This window comes from Bos grunniens, chromosome 16 (assembly GCF_055505025.1).
Source record: "Bos grunniens cultivar Pamir isolate PY7600 chromosome 16, Bosgru_T2T1.0, whole genome shotgun sequence".
Taxonomy (NCBI): domain Eukaryota; kingdom Metazoa; phylum Chordata; class Mammalia; order Artiodactyla; family Bovidae; genus Bos; species Bos grunniens.
Genome location: NC_141180.1, coordinates 78685567 through 78700961, shown reverse-complemented (window position 1 = coordinate 78700961; position 15395 = coordinate 78685567). Strand labels below are relative to the sequence as shown.

General features: G+C 41.8%; 2 protein-coding genes across 21 annotated transcripts in view; one reads left to right on the top strand and one right to left on the bottom strand.

The window, feature by feature from the left end:
* Nucleotides 1-557: 557 nt before the first annotated feature.
* Nucleotides 558-13475, bottom strand: RUMY1 (regulator of UNG2 and MKLN1 interacting yippee protein 1). Of its 2 annotated transcripts, XM_086342858.1 has the most exons (4): nucleotides 12285-13475; nucleotides 9974-10051; nucleotides 6571-6695; nucleotides 558-1727 (listed from the first exon to the last, which is right to left on the bottom strand). In XM_086342858.1, the coding sequence occupies exons 1-4, from the start codon at nucleotides 12434-12436 to the stop codon at nucleotides 1633-1635; spliced, it is 450 nt and encodes a 149-aa protein (XP_086198984.1). In that variant the 5' UTR covers nucleotides 12437-13475; the 3' UTR covers nucleotides 558-1632. The 2 variants fall into 2 exon arrangements, with proteins under 2 accessions (XP_086198984.1, XP_086198985.1); XM_086342859.1 differs by lacking the exon at nucleotides 6571-6695 and having other exon boundaries at nucleotides 12285-13472.
* A 402-nt stretch (nucleotides 13476-13877) lies between these two features.
* The window catches only part of SRGAP2 (SLIT-ROBO Rho GTPase activating protein 2), a 254582-nt gene continuing 253064 nt past the window's right edge, over nucleotides 13878-15395 (top strand). For 18 of the 19 annotated variants that reach the window (XR_015142882.1, XR_015142879.1, XR_015142881.1 and 15 more), the window contains exon 1: nucleotides 13878-14037. The gene's annotated coding sequence lies outside the window, so the exon portion shown is untranslated. Of the gene's footprint in view, nucleotides 14038-14420; nucleotides 14617-15395 lie in introns of those variants that run through there. The other variant, XM_086342846.1, reaches the window with a different exon arrangement.

Sequence of the window (15395 nt, the reverse complement as noted above, 5' to 3'; positions counted from 1 at the left end):
TGGAAGAATTTTGGAAAAGTTTTCCAGTGCTAGTAACAGCATTTCTTGAAGCATCTTTTCTCTTTATATAGCAAATGATTAAGCAGTGCCACAGGTCAGTTTTACCCTAAGACCCAGTGAGTTTTTTCAGCCTTGATCAGTCACTAGGCCCTCACCTAGGGCACAAAAAAGGTAGATGTTACCCAGCATGTGTCCCAGCTAAATCAAATCATAGCTGATTCACGTCTGAAGGGGCTCAGAGGGAACAGCATGAAGATTAAGAACGGGAGCTCTGGAGTCAGTCTGCTGTCTGCGTTTGAATCTGGCCACACCTCTGGCTGGTTATGTGACCTTAGACAAGCTTCTTAACTTCTCTATGTCTCACCTGTCTTATCAGTAGAAAAGAAATAATAATGGTAAGTGAATTAAATGTGTAAAGCACTTACATGGTCAGCATGCAATAAATGTTACCTCATATTAAATACTTTATGTTTTTAGGCTACAATAAGAAATATTTTTCTATATATTTTTATTTAAGAAATGTGGATAAAATTGGAAAATTAAAACAAGGCTGGACATTTTTAGAACAAAACTTTATTTACAAAATCATAACTTGGTCTGTTTCGGTATCACTACTGACAAAATGCCTTTGGTTGAAATATAAGTTAAGATGACAGACTGATTTTAGCAGTTCATAAAACAAGATACCAGCACTATCCCATTTTCCTATTCCTGTGTGCCTATGAATACAGTTAAACAAAACAAAATTTAAAAAACCTTTATAATGTACAATGGCTTCAGCAAACCACTTCTTTAATTTTGTTTTCTATTTAAGTGTTGGGACTGAGACAACTAATCTAAAATTTTCTATTTACAGAGAAAGCTCTAGAGAATGGGATAACTTAAAGATGGAGGTTAAAAGGCTTTCACAATACAATATCCATATGACTTTATAAGAATGTAAATAAATAATATTAGTAAACAGTACATATTGAAAATCTTCTGACAAATTCATTTATCCAGCATCATGCTGAGGAATCAAGAGGATTTCTCCATACATTTTAGAGTTTTATTTGCTGATTCACAGTCTTGCTCCATATTAACATAGTTATCGCCAATATAACATGTGATAACCAGTACCCATGGAAACCAAATTTTTATTTTTAAAAATTCTCTGCTAAGCTTTACTTCCCAGCTGTGCTTCAAATATATATACATGCTTATCTGCATGGACTATGCATGGATATAAGCATGGTGGTAAACGTGTGGGTATTTAACGTCCCTTATTCAGGAATGTAAAATTAATGGCATCTGACATCTAACTGTAAGAAAAACTCACCCAGATTGGAAGATAGCAGAACAACATGTAAAAGATTCTTCTACTTGAATTTAAGAATACATCTATACTGGGAAGAGGGGTGGAGAGACAAAGGGTAGAAGCAGATGTAGAAGAAAAGAACTATATTGGTTCAATAAACTCAGGTAATTAATTTGAGACAACAAATAAATAAATCAACAAATGCTCCATTTTTGTCTTCTGAAAAAAGAAATCATTGACAAATCCTTACTAACAATTTTTAAATTGGTCCATTAATATATTTTTTACAAAAGAAAAAGTTATAATATTACATATTGAATATATCATAATTGTAGTCATCTAATACACTCCTCCGCTGAGATATCTAACATGTCTTCATCTGTATTCTCTTCTACCTCTGGCAAGTTGCCCCAAAGTAGGAAATTTACACCTGAAAACAAAAGGTCACAAAATTATTTTGTGCTGACTACTGTCACAACTCAGAACAAGATATACAAAACCTTTTATGTTAACATTCTTATATGAAATCATAGTGTTAGCAGTTAAGAGAAAAGCTAATAAAAAATGAACTGCAAATAACATGATTGATACCTAGATATTAAAACTATCTAACATCTAGAACATAACCATTCTTTAAACTCTTTTAATTAAGGGCTTCAATTCTAGAATCTTGGAACTCAAAACGATCTCAGGAGTTGATTTACTCAAACCTTGCCTCCAGCTACATTATGTCATAATCACTCTACACTGATAATTTTCAAATCTATTTTAACGATTTTTAAGAATGGAAATCTCATAAGATCTTTTTAGATTAAATATCTCTTTGGAGGAAGCACGGAAAGACTTGAATAAGTTTCCCCATCTCCTCAACAAGGATGGAGCTGCTGGTGCCTTTCTTCTGGTTAAAAAAAGTAGGGTTTTGGAGCCAGTTATAATATGAACTAGGCTGCCCTGGTGGCTTAGGTGGTAAAGAATCCACCTGTAATGCTTGGTCTCAAACCCTAGGTTGGGAAGATCCCCTGGAGAAGGGAATGGCTACCCACTTCAGTATTCTTACCTGGAGAATTGCAAGGACAGAGGAGCCTCGTGAGCTACAGTTCATGGGGCCGCAAAGAGTCAGATACGATCAAGTGACTAACACACACACACACACACACACACACACACACATTGTATTATAACTTGAAAGCACTAAGTTGAAAAAAACTACTATTATTAACTGACATCATGGAGAGCCAATAAGAAAGCAAATCTCAACTGTCCAGTTGTCAGTATGGACACAGGGAGGACTCAGCAACTCTGCATATCCACACTACACAGTGGGCTTCCCTGGTGGCTCAGGTGGTAAAGAATACGCCTGCAAAGCAGGAGACCCAGGTTTGATCCCTGGGGTGAGAAAATACCCTGGAGAAGGGAATGGCAACCCACTCCAGTATTCTTGCCTAGGAAATCCCAATGGACAGAGTCCTAGTGGGCTATACAGTTCATGAGGTGACAGAGTCAGACACAACTTAGTGAGTAACACTTTGACACTGACTTGAGATAGTGGCCACATGGTGGAATGGAATAAGCCAGGGTTTGGAGATTTGGTTTCAATCCAGTTTCCACCACTAACAGTATAATGGATGTGTTTACTACTTTAACTACAAATGTATATAACCATAGGCAATATACATTATTATTTTGTGTATCTAAATTTTTACATTATAGTATTATATGTATCTCTTCTAATTTGCTTTTTTCTTTCAATATTATGTTTTTGAGATCTGCCTATGTCCATATGTGTAGATTTAGCTTATTTAGCTCATTTCTTTTTATTTCTGTTGGACATTCCATTGTATGAATTAAAAAAAAATACAATCTTAAATTTAGCCCATCACTCATCCTTTTCTCTAACCGTCCATTTTGCACAGGTGCCCAAGGAGACACGCACAAAGATGTGCACCGCTACATGGTTAAACAGTGAAAACAATTAACTGTCTCTCTTGGCTGAGATACTGGAACTTAACCAGGCAAGAAATTAGCATCTACTTGATGCATAATGATGTCTATCATATTATTTTATATAATTTTTGTATGTATGAATCATTTACAATAAAAGCACTTCTTTTCCCCCAAGAATGAATGACGTTTTGCTTTTGAACAGATGACAGGATAGTAAGGAATCTCTAGGCTGAAATCTAAGGGACAATTAGAATGCATAAAGGTAAATGGAGAGCTGAACACAACCTATGTTTGAGGGCATTTGCCAATTCCAGGGAATTTGAACTGAGGTCTCCCAAGCCCCTTCAAGAGAGTCTCAGGAAATCAGGTCTACACGTGAAGGCTAACCTAGAACATAGACTTCCTGAGGCCCTTTCAGTCTAAACATTCTAGAATTTTATAAAGCTTGTGTACAGATTCCTTTGATGTTGCTGATTCAGGTGATTCAAGGACAGTCGCAATGCCATGAGCAATTCTGTTTTATATGAAGCATCTAGAAAAATCTTCCTTCAAATCATAATATTAGGGTTACAGAGGAGAAGTTTGATATTCTTGGAGTCAATACTCAGAGACATGAGTGGCTCGGCACAATTAGTTCAAAGGAGAAAAAAAATAAACTGAGAGACTGGATCTGACAGAAGCAGCACCTTCCTTTCTCTGTTAACAAGGAGGAAGGAAATCCTGTGATACATCTGTTTCTCATGGATTAGATTCAATGCAAATGGAAAAATGCTGGGCTTTTCTCTTTGAAAAATTGACCAATATTAAAAAGTAAATCAAAACTGAAAAACCTCCACCCCATGTTTTGAATTCTATGAAGCAGGAAAAACAGTATCAAAGCAGAAACTTCCTTTAATATGTTCCATGAGCAACACAAACGTAAAACTGGAGGCCTAAATTAGGAGCCTATATCTCACTTAGGGGAGTTCAGAGAAGTCTTCGCTCAAAAATGGCCTTCTTAACATTCTAGAGCCTTAAATTAAGGCCTCCAAATGATGGGTTGAGAGTCACAAATGAAAGTCAGGTGATTTTTTTTTTTTTAAAAAGAGTCTATCAAAACCCAAGCATAATTGAAAGGTTTAAAGACCCTAACAACCCAGCTAACAACTCAAGATCTCGTAGTCTGTGAAGGCAAATCATACTTAAAAAAAGAAAAAAAAAAAGAATATAAGTTCTGAAGGAAACTAAAACATACATTTAAAAACCTGAGAATGTTAGTGCCAAATTAGATTGTCACATTATTTAAACTTTTTCTGTAAACTAAAGTTCTATAAACTTTAGTTCCCACTAAAAAAAGTCTCACTAAAAGTCACCTTGGTGTGTTAAGCAGGTATTAGACACTGAGAACATGTGTCCTATAGCAAAACTGACAGGTTGCAGACAATATAAAATGTATTATGTAGATATGCTTTAAGAATTTGTTGTATATTTTTCTACTAAATAATCAGTTCAACATATTGGTATTAAATATTTTCCTTGACTAAACTTTCATCATAATTTATTAATATAGATGTCAAAATGTCTGTTTTTATCCTGAAGTAACATCACCAAACACAGTTCACCTAGTTATCCTTCCCCCCAGCTCCCAGTGACCCTAGCCTCTTCCCTTTTCTTAAACACACACACCCATACATACAATTGGCTGACAAATCTAAATTATTCCAAAATTTTCTGGAGCCATATTATATATCAAAGCAGCAATTTAGAGCAATTAAAATATTAATTTTAAAAGACCAAGAAATCCAGCCAAGTTTGATGTTCTTAAATATGATGTTGAAAACAGAAATGCAAAGAAAGGCAATGCCAAAGAATGCTCAAACTACTGCACAATTGCACTCATCTCACACGCTAGTAAAGTAATGCTCAAAATTCTCCAAGCCAGGCTTTAGCAATATGTGAACTTTCAGATGTTCAGGGTGGTTTTAGAAAAGGCAGAGGAACCAGAGATCAAATTGCCAACATCTGCTGGATCATCGAAAAAGCAAGAGAGTTCCAGAAAAACATCTATTTCTGCTTTATTGACTATGCTAAAGCCTTTGACTGTGTGGATCACAATAAACTGTGGAAAATTCTGAAAGAGATGGGAATACCAGACCACCTGATTTGCCTCTTGAGAAATTTGTATGCAGGTCAGGAAGCAACAGTTAGAACTGGACATGGAACAATAGACTGGTTCCAATTAGGAAAAGGAGTATGTCAAAGCTGTATATTGTCACTCTACTTATTTAACTTATATGCAGAGTACATCATGAGAAACACTGGGCTGGAGCAAGATTGCCGGGAGAAATATCAATAACCTCAGATATGCAGATGACACCACCCTTATGGCAGAAAGTGAAGAAGAACTAAAGAGCCTCTTGATGAAAGTGAAAGAGGAGAGTGAAAAAGTTGGCTTTAAGCTCAACATCCAGAAAACTAAGATCACGGCATTTGGTCCCATCACTTCATGGCAAATAGATGGGGAAACAGTGAAAACAGTGGCTGACTTTATTTTTCTGGGCTCCAAAATTACTGAAGATGGTGACTGCAGCCATGAAATTAAAAGACGCTTGCTCCTTGGAAAGAAAGTTATGACCAACCTAGATAGCATATTGAAAAGCAGAGACATTACTTTGCCAACAGAGGTCTGTCCAGTCAAGGCTATGGTTTTTCCTGTGGTCATGTATGGATGTGAGAGTTGGACTATAAAGAAAGCTGAGTGCAGAAGAATTGATGCTTTTGAACTGTGGTGTTAGAGAAGACTCTTGAGAGTTCCTTGGACTGCAAGGAGATCCAACCAGTCCATCCTAAAGGAGATCAGTCCTGGGTGTTCATTGGAAGGATTGATGTTGAAACTGAAACTCCAATACTTCAGCCACCTGATGCGAAGAGCTGACTCATTAGAAAAGACCCTGATGCTCAGAAAGATTGAGAGCAGGAGGAGGGGATGACAGAGGATGAGATGGATGGATTGTGTCACCAACTCAATGGACATGGGTTTGGGTACACCCTGGGAGTTGGTGATGGACAGGGAGGGCTGGCATGCTGCAGTTCAAGGGGTCGCAAAGAGTCAGACACAACTGGGCGACTGAACTGAACTGAACTGAAATATGATCTTGAAAACAGAAATGCAATGAGTTCTGGCTAGTATTTGTTTCTGTAAGTAAATGTTTGGGATAAAATTTTCGAAGTTCTACTCTAGTGGATACAACCCAGGTGAGAAAGTCTCAGATGGGATCCTGAAATGATCTATGGAGAGGTTCACTCAAATATTGATAGACAAATGTTACAGGAATTAAATTGTTTCTTACCAGTAGAGTCTAGTCTGTTAATACCATAAACTGCCTGGCTGTGAAACATCCAGAAGTGTCCGTTGTTGCAGGAAAGAAGGCAGGAACAACATGGAACAATCACGTGATAACCTACAATGTTCCCACTAAAAAGGAAAGTATATATTATTATATACAAGGTAATATCCGACCAGGCAAACCTTTTAATGTGCTAATGTAAATAGACAGACCATATAAAGATCTCATTTCCTCCTAACAACCTCGTTTTCTGGGATCTTTGGGATGGGAGTTACTGTAATAATAGTTAAGAGTTCTACTGTCAAATGGGAAAAGAGTCTTTAATGAAATAATAGTAACATATTCTCAATTTCTTTGTTAGTATTGTTTTATGCATTGTCCCTTCAGAAGTTAGTTTCTAGTTGCCCTAAGCTTGTGATTAGTCCAAAATTGATGGGCTGTACAGACAAAATACATTAAATAAACCCTGATGTGTGGATAAAAGGTTTGTGCTCTCCCCAGGACTATGGTAAATTGGGTTCTTATATGTTCCCGCTCCATGCCAGCACCTAAAAACTGTTTCAACAGATGGAGGAGTAGGAAGACAGCATGAGCCCATGAAAACTGAACACAAGCTGGCTGCTCTAATTTTAGTCTCAGTGTTTTTGAAGGAGTTCAGAAATGAAGCAAATCCACAGCTCCTAGAGAAAGTCTCAAAAGTTTTTACTGTCTCCAGGGTTATCCTTCTTATTAGAAACACCTCACTCTTCCATAGGTTTTTCTTCCCTATCTGATCACTTTAAATAGACTGAATATACAGGGAACATTTTAGCTAGCACTGTTTTGTTTTTTAAATGACAACATGAACTGCTTATACCTTGAGTTGTAAAAATTCCTATTACAGCTGTTCCCACCCTATGAAATGTGAGTCAGTCATTTTTGTGACGCCCTATAAAACTACTGTAAAAGGTACCAGTCCACCTAAAACATATTCTAATCATAATCTTCTTGAAAGGCAAACGAATGAAAGCAAAAGTTGTTCTTGCATTAGACTGACAGTTATTTGTAAGGCTATATTACAAGAATAAATTCTACAGTTTTAATTACCACCCATATTCATTCATTCATCCACTCATACCGCTAATATTTACAGAGCATCTACTATGTGTCAGGTACTGTTCTAGGTGCTAGGAATAAAGCCCTTGTGTTCATGGAGCTAACATTCTTGTAGGTACACCTCAGATCATTTTGCTCCCTTATTAAAACTCCTTCAATGGCTTTCCATTGGCCAAAAATGAAAACCCAAAGACCTTTCCTACCAAAGTTTGAAAGTGAAAGTGAAAATTGCTCGGTTGTGCCGACTCTTTGGGACCCCATGGACTATACGGTCCATGGAATTCTCCAGGCCAGAATACTGGAGTGGGTAACCTTTCCCTCCCCCAGGGGATCTTCCCAATCCAGGGATCGAACCCAGGTCTCCTTCATTGCAGGCAGATTCTTTAGCAGCTGAGCCACAAGGGAAGCCCAAGAATACTGGAGTGGGTAGCCTATCCCTTCTCCAAACCAGAGTGTAGATCTGTGCTATCCAAAATGTGACGACTGAGCACTTGAATTGGCTAGCCTGAACTGAAATGCGCTGGAAGTATAAAAAGTAAACTTGATTTCAAAGACTAAGAATAAAAAATAAGAATGTAAAAATATTTCATTAATAATTTTTCATGTTAGTTACATATTGAAATGATAATACTTGGATAATGGATATTTAGGTTAAGTAAAATATCCAATAAAATTAATTTCAGGACTTCCTTGGTAGTCTAGTGCTTAAGAATCCACCTGCTAATGCAGGGGACACGGGTTTGATCCCTGGTCTAGAAGACTTCACATGCTGTGGAGCAGCTAAGCTGTGTGCTGCAAGTACTAGGCCATGCTCTAGAGCTCACACGCCGTAGCTCCTAGCCTGCGTTCTAGGGCTCACGGGCCCCAGATGCTGAGCCTGAGTGCTAACACTACTGAAGTCAGTGTGCCTCAGAGCCTGTGCTCCACAGCAAGAGACGCCACCACAATGAGAAGCCTGCACACCACAACTAGAGAGTAGCCCCTCTCGCTGTAGCTAAAGAAAGCCCGTGTGCAGCAATGAAGGCCCAGTGCAGCCAAACATAAATTAAAAACAATAAAATGGTTTAAAAATAAATTTCATTTGTTTTTATAAAAAATAAAAAGAAGTGACTTGAAATTTTTAAATTACATATGTGGCTTGCACACTTCTATTTGATGGTGTTGCTCTGGACTATCTGGATTCTGAGTACATCTCTAATCTACCCAAACTCTCTCACCTAATGTTCACAATGTCTCAGCCACACTGTCCATTGTCTTTTCTATTAGTTGATATGTTCTTCTTGCCTTGGCTGTTCCCTCTGCTTAGAACATTCTTCCTTTGGCTCCACTTAGCTCAGTTTTTAGGATTCAATTCCAATGTTAATTTCCCTGACCATGTTATCTAAAATAACTCTTACCTACTCTCTCAACCTTTATTATTCTCTATCATTTATTATTATTATTTCCTTTGGAGTACTTCCCACCCTATTCAAGATCTTATTTATTTAAATATCTTATTGATTGATTGATGGCCTTCCTACCAGAATAAAATGTTCAAAGGTCTTTGATTTTGTCTTCTTTATTGCTGGATTTCAGCCTCTAGAACAATGATGAGCACGTGGTAGGACCTCAATAGACAGTTTAAATGAATGAATGAAAGAAATTAGTCATGACCACACAAAGAGTTTGCTAATTCAAATGATCAAAATTTATAATCCAAATCCTATTTAAATGAGAAAATCTCAACTGTTTTTTCCCTAGGATTGAATCCCATAGGATTAATTATACTCAAGTCTGTTTGCCTCTCAAAAAATTATAGTAACAGCTTTCATCTGAGTTGTAATTTATAGTTTACCAAGCCTTTGAACATTCATAATTCACTTGATATTCACAACAACTCTATAGGTAAATACAAAAAATATTTTAATTTTTATCTCAAGATATCTTCTTGAGATAAAAATTAAATAAGGAAACAGAGGTTCAGAGGTTTAAGACATTTACTCAAGGTAATAAGGATAGGGCCAAGGCTCAAACCTGACTTTTATTACTGTAAATCTAAGTGTTTCCCCCACCCCCCAAACTACACTGCCATTTTCTGAAAGTTAAAGCAGGTATTTGTTAATGCACTTCGAAAAATTATAAAGTCATATACAAATGTAAAGTGAATTAAGACTCTTTTAAAAGACAGTTCTAAGTAACAAATGGTTTTTCAACTGTTCACTGCATGGGTGATAACCACTGCTTGATGCAGCCCACTGAACCTTTCTCTGTACTTCAGTGTCAACATTCATCTCCCAAACCCAGGGCTATTTGGAATATTGCCACACGTTACCATTTTAAACATGCGATGTCCTTCAGTTTACATTTGCAGATTTCAGTGAAATAGCATCTTCCAATGAAGTCCACTGCACTAGATGGAAAAGTTTAGAGATAGTCAAACGTACTTTTAAAAGAATGTTGTGAAAAACATAAAGTAAAATTTGCTATTTTAACCATTTTTAAGTGGATAGTTCATAAGTGTTAAGTGTATTCACATTTTTTTGTGCAACAAATCTACAAGCTTTTTTCATCTTGCAAAACTGAAAGTCTATACCAATTAAATAACAATTCTTCATTTCCCTCTTCCCCCAGAACCTGGCCACCACCATTCTACTTTCTGTTTCTATGAATATGACTACTTTAGATACCACAGATAAGTGGAATAATACAGTATTTGTCTTTTTGTGATTGACTTATTTTTCTTAGCATAACATCTTCAAGGTCCATCCATGTAACATGTAAGAGGCAGGATATCCTTCCTTTTAAAGGATGGATAATATTTCATTATATGCATATACCACATTTTGTTTATTCATTCATTGCTGTACATTTGGGCTGCTTCAACCTCTTGATTATTGCAAACAATAAGAACTTGAATGTGCAGATATTTCTTCTAGATCTTGCACTAAATTCTTTTGGATATATACTCAGAAGTGGGATTGTTGGATCATATGGTAAATCTGTTTTCAAGTTTTTGAGGAATTGCCATGTTATTTTCCCTAGTAGTGGCATCATTTCACATTCCTACCAACAGTGCACTAGGGTTCCAATTTTTCCATACCCTTGCCACAATATGTACTTTTGATTGTGATTTAGCATGAATTTTATAGACAGGAGCTGAAAGGGACACTAAGAGAAATTGTAAGAGAACTATAGTATATGTTGCAAGGGCAAATAAATATTTGTGAGCTCACTATAAATATGACTAACCTTCCAGTCAAAAAATCTTATGCATTCATTGGTTCACACACATCTTAGTACGTTAATCCAACACCATTGTAAGCCCTACATGGAAGAGTAGTAAAGAGAAATGACTTGGTCACATTAACAGTTCACATACGTGAGCCCTCCTTATAACTATTCTATACTTACCATAGCTAGTGCAAAGACAAATGGGTTAATAATTAAAACTGTTGTTTCTGTATGTGTTACTGAAAATAAAAAACAAAAAATCACTGAAACTTTGCAATGTAGGGTCCAGATTTATTGTCTAGTGCTTTTTCTTTTTGCAACACATACACACACAGACAGAGGTAGTTATAATAATCCATTTATCTCTATACTAAATGAGGGCCTTTAGCTTTGCCATTATGCATGACTACACTCAAACCAATGCAGACAAGATTTCAAGGGAGGAACGTTCACAGCTTTGAGTATATTTAATTTTTTAAAAAGTTTCTATCATCATCATGAAATTCATTTTAAAGTATTCTGTTTATTGGTGTGCTTCATCTGGCTCTGTGTCTAAAGAAGAGCTGTCCATGTATATTTTGGATAATTTCTCTTTTGCTTTTGTGACAAAGTTTCAATAAAGAGTAAAATCTTGAAAACCATGTATAGGCACATACATGTTGACTATAGAAAGTACCTTTTTGAGTTAGAAAAAAGTATATTTAAATCAAATAAAGTGGCTATTTTTCTAAACAGGAAGCAAATTCTTAAAGATTCTACACCCAAAAGTGGGTAGTGACTGAAAACAGAATTTAAAAGGATTTAAGTATGCAAACAAATGCATAATATCTAAAGTAGGCTTTATGGGAGACACAGATTATTTTAGGGCTGTCTCTATTTCATCCCATAAAGATCTGTATGACTTGCTCATTCAGAGTGAGGGAGATTACAAGGAAAGAGTATTGAATTAGGTGGACAACGGATCTGATTCAGCATGCCCATTGCCCCCGCCCCGAAAAAGGTAGAAAACTAGGAAATGTTTTTTGGAGTAAAAGTTTATGAATAAAAACAAAAAACTTAAATGATCTTTCTTCTCCAGCAGTACAGAGAATCTTGCTTAAATTACCTAGCCTCTCAAGTCATGGACTTGATCCAGTGAGAGGTTGGTTGGGTAGGGCCAGGGATTCAACTTAAGGGATCACATGACTATAATTGAACTAGAAACATTACATCAGGACTGACCACTCTGGTTAAACCACAGACTTTGTCCAGACAGTCTGCGCCCTTAGTTAAACTCCAAGGGGGATCATCAGACTGTTGGGAGTGGCTGGAACACCAAAATGATAACCTCCTTGTTGACTCCGAGAGGTTCAAGCCATACACTTTTCCCATTTAGTTAAAGGCTACCGCTGCCCGCCACTAGCATGACTTACTTGGTAGGAGGGATGTCTGTAGAGAAAAGGTCTATTTCAGTGTCAGCCAGCAAAACAGCCTTCATTCCCCTAGAGCTGAGCACTTGTTTACAGAATTTGCAACACAGGATGGACACGCGCCGGTCCTTGAAACTACAGCTGCTGGTAGACATGGCGTCTCGGAAGGATGAGGTGTGGGATTTTGGAGCAATACCCTCCCTAGTCTGATTCCCCCAGGCTAAAAAGCAAATTGTGAGGCCTCAAGCTTTTCTAAGCCCGAAAATTGAGAAGGATATGAGTTTTTTTCTGTTTTCCCGTTCAAGGGTAAAAGTAATATTTATTGAGTAGGAACAGAGAAGTAACAATCTTGCCTTTCTCTTTAACTTTCGGGGGGAAGGGAGAGGAGTTTGAAGTGGGAAGCAGGCAAGCTGCAAGGTGCCTCGGGGAACTTCTCTACAGTTTTCCTCTCCTATTTGAAGGATCGTCTGTTCTTTAGTTCCTTTTGCAATTCCCTTAGCTTCTCGCCGACAGGATTTTATCTACAGGTTCCTACTCAAGCCCTCTCGCTCGGAGCGCTCCGATTCCTCTCTCTCTCGGATACGGGGCTAAGGTTCCCTACCCACGTCTCCTCTGTGGAAATCTTTCTCCTCTCCTCAGGATTCAGAAACCCCCTCAGTTTTTCCCACAGGCGAGTGTGGGTATCCCTTAACCCTCCCGCCACCCTCCTCCTCTCTGCCAGTTAGCGAGACCCCGGCTTCACTTCTTTCCTGGCACAGCCCCCAGGCTTCAGCGTGCGGGGTCTCGCGTCGTTCCTCCTGCGTCTCCCTCCCCTCCGCTTTCCCTCGCGGCTCCCGCCGATCCCTCGTCTTTCCCGAGCGGCCGCTCCAGAGTGCGGGGCGCTGTCGGCAGGGCGGGGCAGAGGTCTCTTTGCGGGTTCGGTCGGCGTTGGGGGGGTCTCTGCCACCGCACACGTCGCTTTTTGCTCGCTCTTCCGCTCTCGGGCTTTCCAACCCGCTGTCAGTTTGAATCGGCCGGCGCCGTGCACCGATTGGGAGAACTAGAGTTCGCCCACGTCCCGCATTGGAAGGCTCCGGAGCCGGCCTCTGAGGCGATCTCAGTGGCCAGGAACGCCGACGCCCCGCCCCAGTAACGGTGCCTAGATAAAACTCGGCTTGCTGGTTGGCAGAGCTTGGCCCCGCCTCTGATCTCATTGGTCCGCTCGCGAGGATTCGGCTAGCCCGAGTGAGAGAACAAGGCACGCCCACCGCCCTTCTCATTGGCAGACGTTCCATAGGCCCCGCCGCGCTCTACTCTGCATTGGCTAGAATTCTCCACAACGCCCCGCCTCTCTTCCCCCGGTCCAATCGGCCGCGCCTCCCCTCAGAAGTGTGTGTTTGGCTGTTGGTTCTCTCTTAATCCCGCCCTTCCATTCTACTGTGGGGCTCGGCCGCCCGGGGAGGAGTTTAACTCTGTGACCACGCCTCGACGGTGCTAGTCACACCTCCAGGGTTTGGCCAGCTCCTCCTCCTCATTCCTGGCCTCTCGGGATCAGCTATTCCTATTGGCTGTGGGCCCCATCGGTCGATAGAAAGCGGGCGCTGATTGGCAGGAGGGTGGGCCCTGCTTCCCGGCGGGGTCCTGTGGAGTTGGCAGAGGCTCCTCGGGGGACTAAGGGGACCGATCTGCGTAGAAGCGGGTGGCGGGGACGAGAGGGGAGGAGAGCTCCTAGTGGGAAGCGGAGCCGGGGGCGCAGGACCCGTCGCGTCAGAGCCAGGTAAAGGCTCCGTCCCTCTCCCTTTTCTTCTCGCCCGCCGCGGGACTGGAGCCCGGACTGGACAGACCGGGCGGCAGAGGCGGGAAGGAGAGGGCGCGGATGAGGCTCTCGGCATCGCCCTCGCGCTGCCGCCCGGAACCCCTCAGCCCCCCTCCCTCCGGACCCACTCCCCGTCTCCCGGTGCAGCCCACAGTGCTTCTTTAGGGCTGCGTCTCCGCCCTTCACCGTCCTGGCCGGGACCCTGCCTTGGCTCTCGCGCCGCGGCGCGAGCTCCCAGGCCCCTCCTCCAAAACCCCTGCACACGGGCAGCCTCGGTGCACCTTTGGGCAGGCGTCGTTGGCATCATCCGTGACCAACGACTGCCCTCTGCCTCTGTCTCCAAGCCCTGGCGGAGAGCCCAGTCACAGCCCTGGACCCAGAAAGACGGGTGTTCCGCGCTGTTTCCGGGGCTCTTCTCCGGCCTCAGCCCCCCGGCCCGCCCGGAACGGGCCCCTCTTCACGCACTCGCCTTCTCGGACCTGCCTCTGCGTCCCCAGAGTTGCTAACATCGTAGCGCCGCCCGTACCACTGCGGCCCACGGTAGTCTCTTAACTCCCCCCTCACCCCCAAGGTAGCCCTTCCTCTGCCCGCTCCCCGCCTATCAAGCATGTGCAGAAGCTCCACTCATCCCCCGTTCGCGTGCAGTCTTCGGACCCCACCTCTCACACCCCCTCCTCCCCCTGCTTCCTGCCCGTCTGAAGCACCACGCCGCCGCTCCGGCTCCCTGCTCCTCCCTCGCTGCGGCCCTTTCTCCAGGCGCGGGAAGTGGGAGACTCCCGGCGCGGAAGGGGAAAGGGGCGGCCAAAGAGGGAGGGTCGCCGCCGCGGCGCGTCCCGGAGCGAGACGCGCCGCTCTGCACTCGCGTCCTCGTCTCTCCCGCCTCCTGGGCCTGGGTCCGAGCGGAATCTCCTCGGGGACCTCCTGGTGCCAGGAGTCGGGGCCGCGAACCTCAAAGACCTCCCCCCGCCCCCACCCCCCAGCCTGGGATTGGGTGCGGTGTCTGGGATCTCTAAGCTTGGGTGATCAATTGGGGGTGGCATTTAGAGTCGCCGTGGTCCCTGACTTGGGAGAGGCGGTGGCTGCTTTCCGCACCCCCCGCCCCCGCCCTGCCTTCCCGGTTTTCCAGACTCAGACCCTAGCCTCTAACCCGTTTCCTGCTTCTGCCGACCACATTGTTTTCCTGGATGTGTCCCACACCGAGCAGCCTTTTTTTTTTTTTTCCTGCAGATCACTCCCCCAACCCCCGACACTCCACCCCCCCCACCCCCCCCCCGCCACCCCACCAACCCAACATTTTGCTGCCAAGAGAAGCTAGTAAC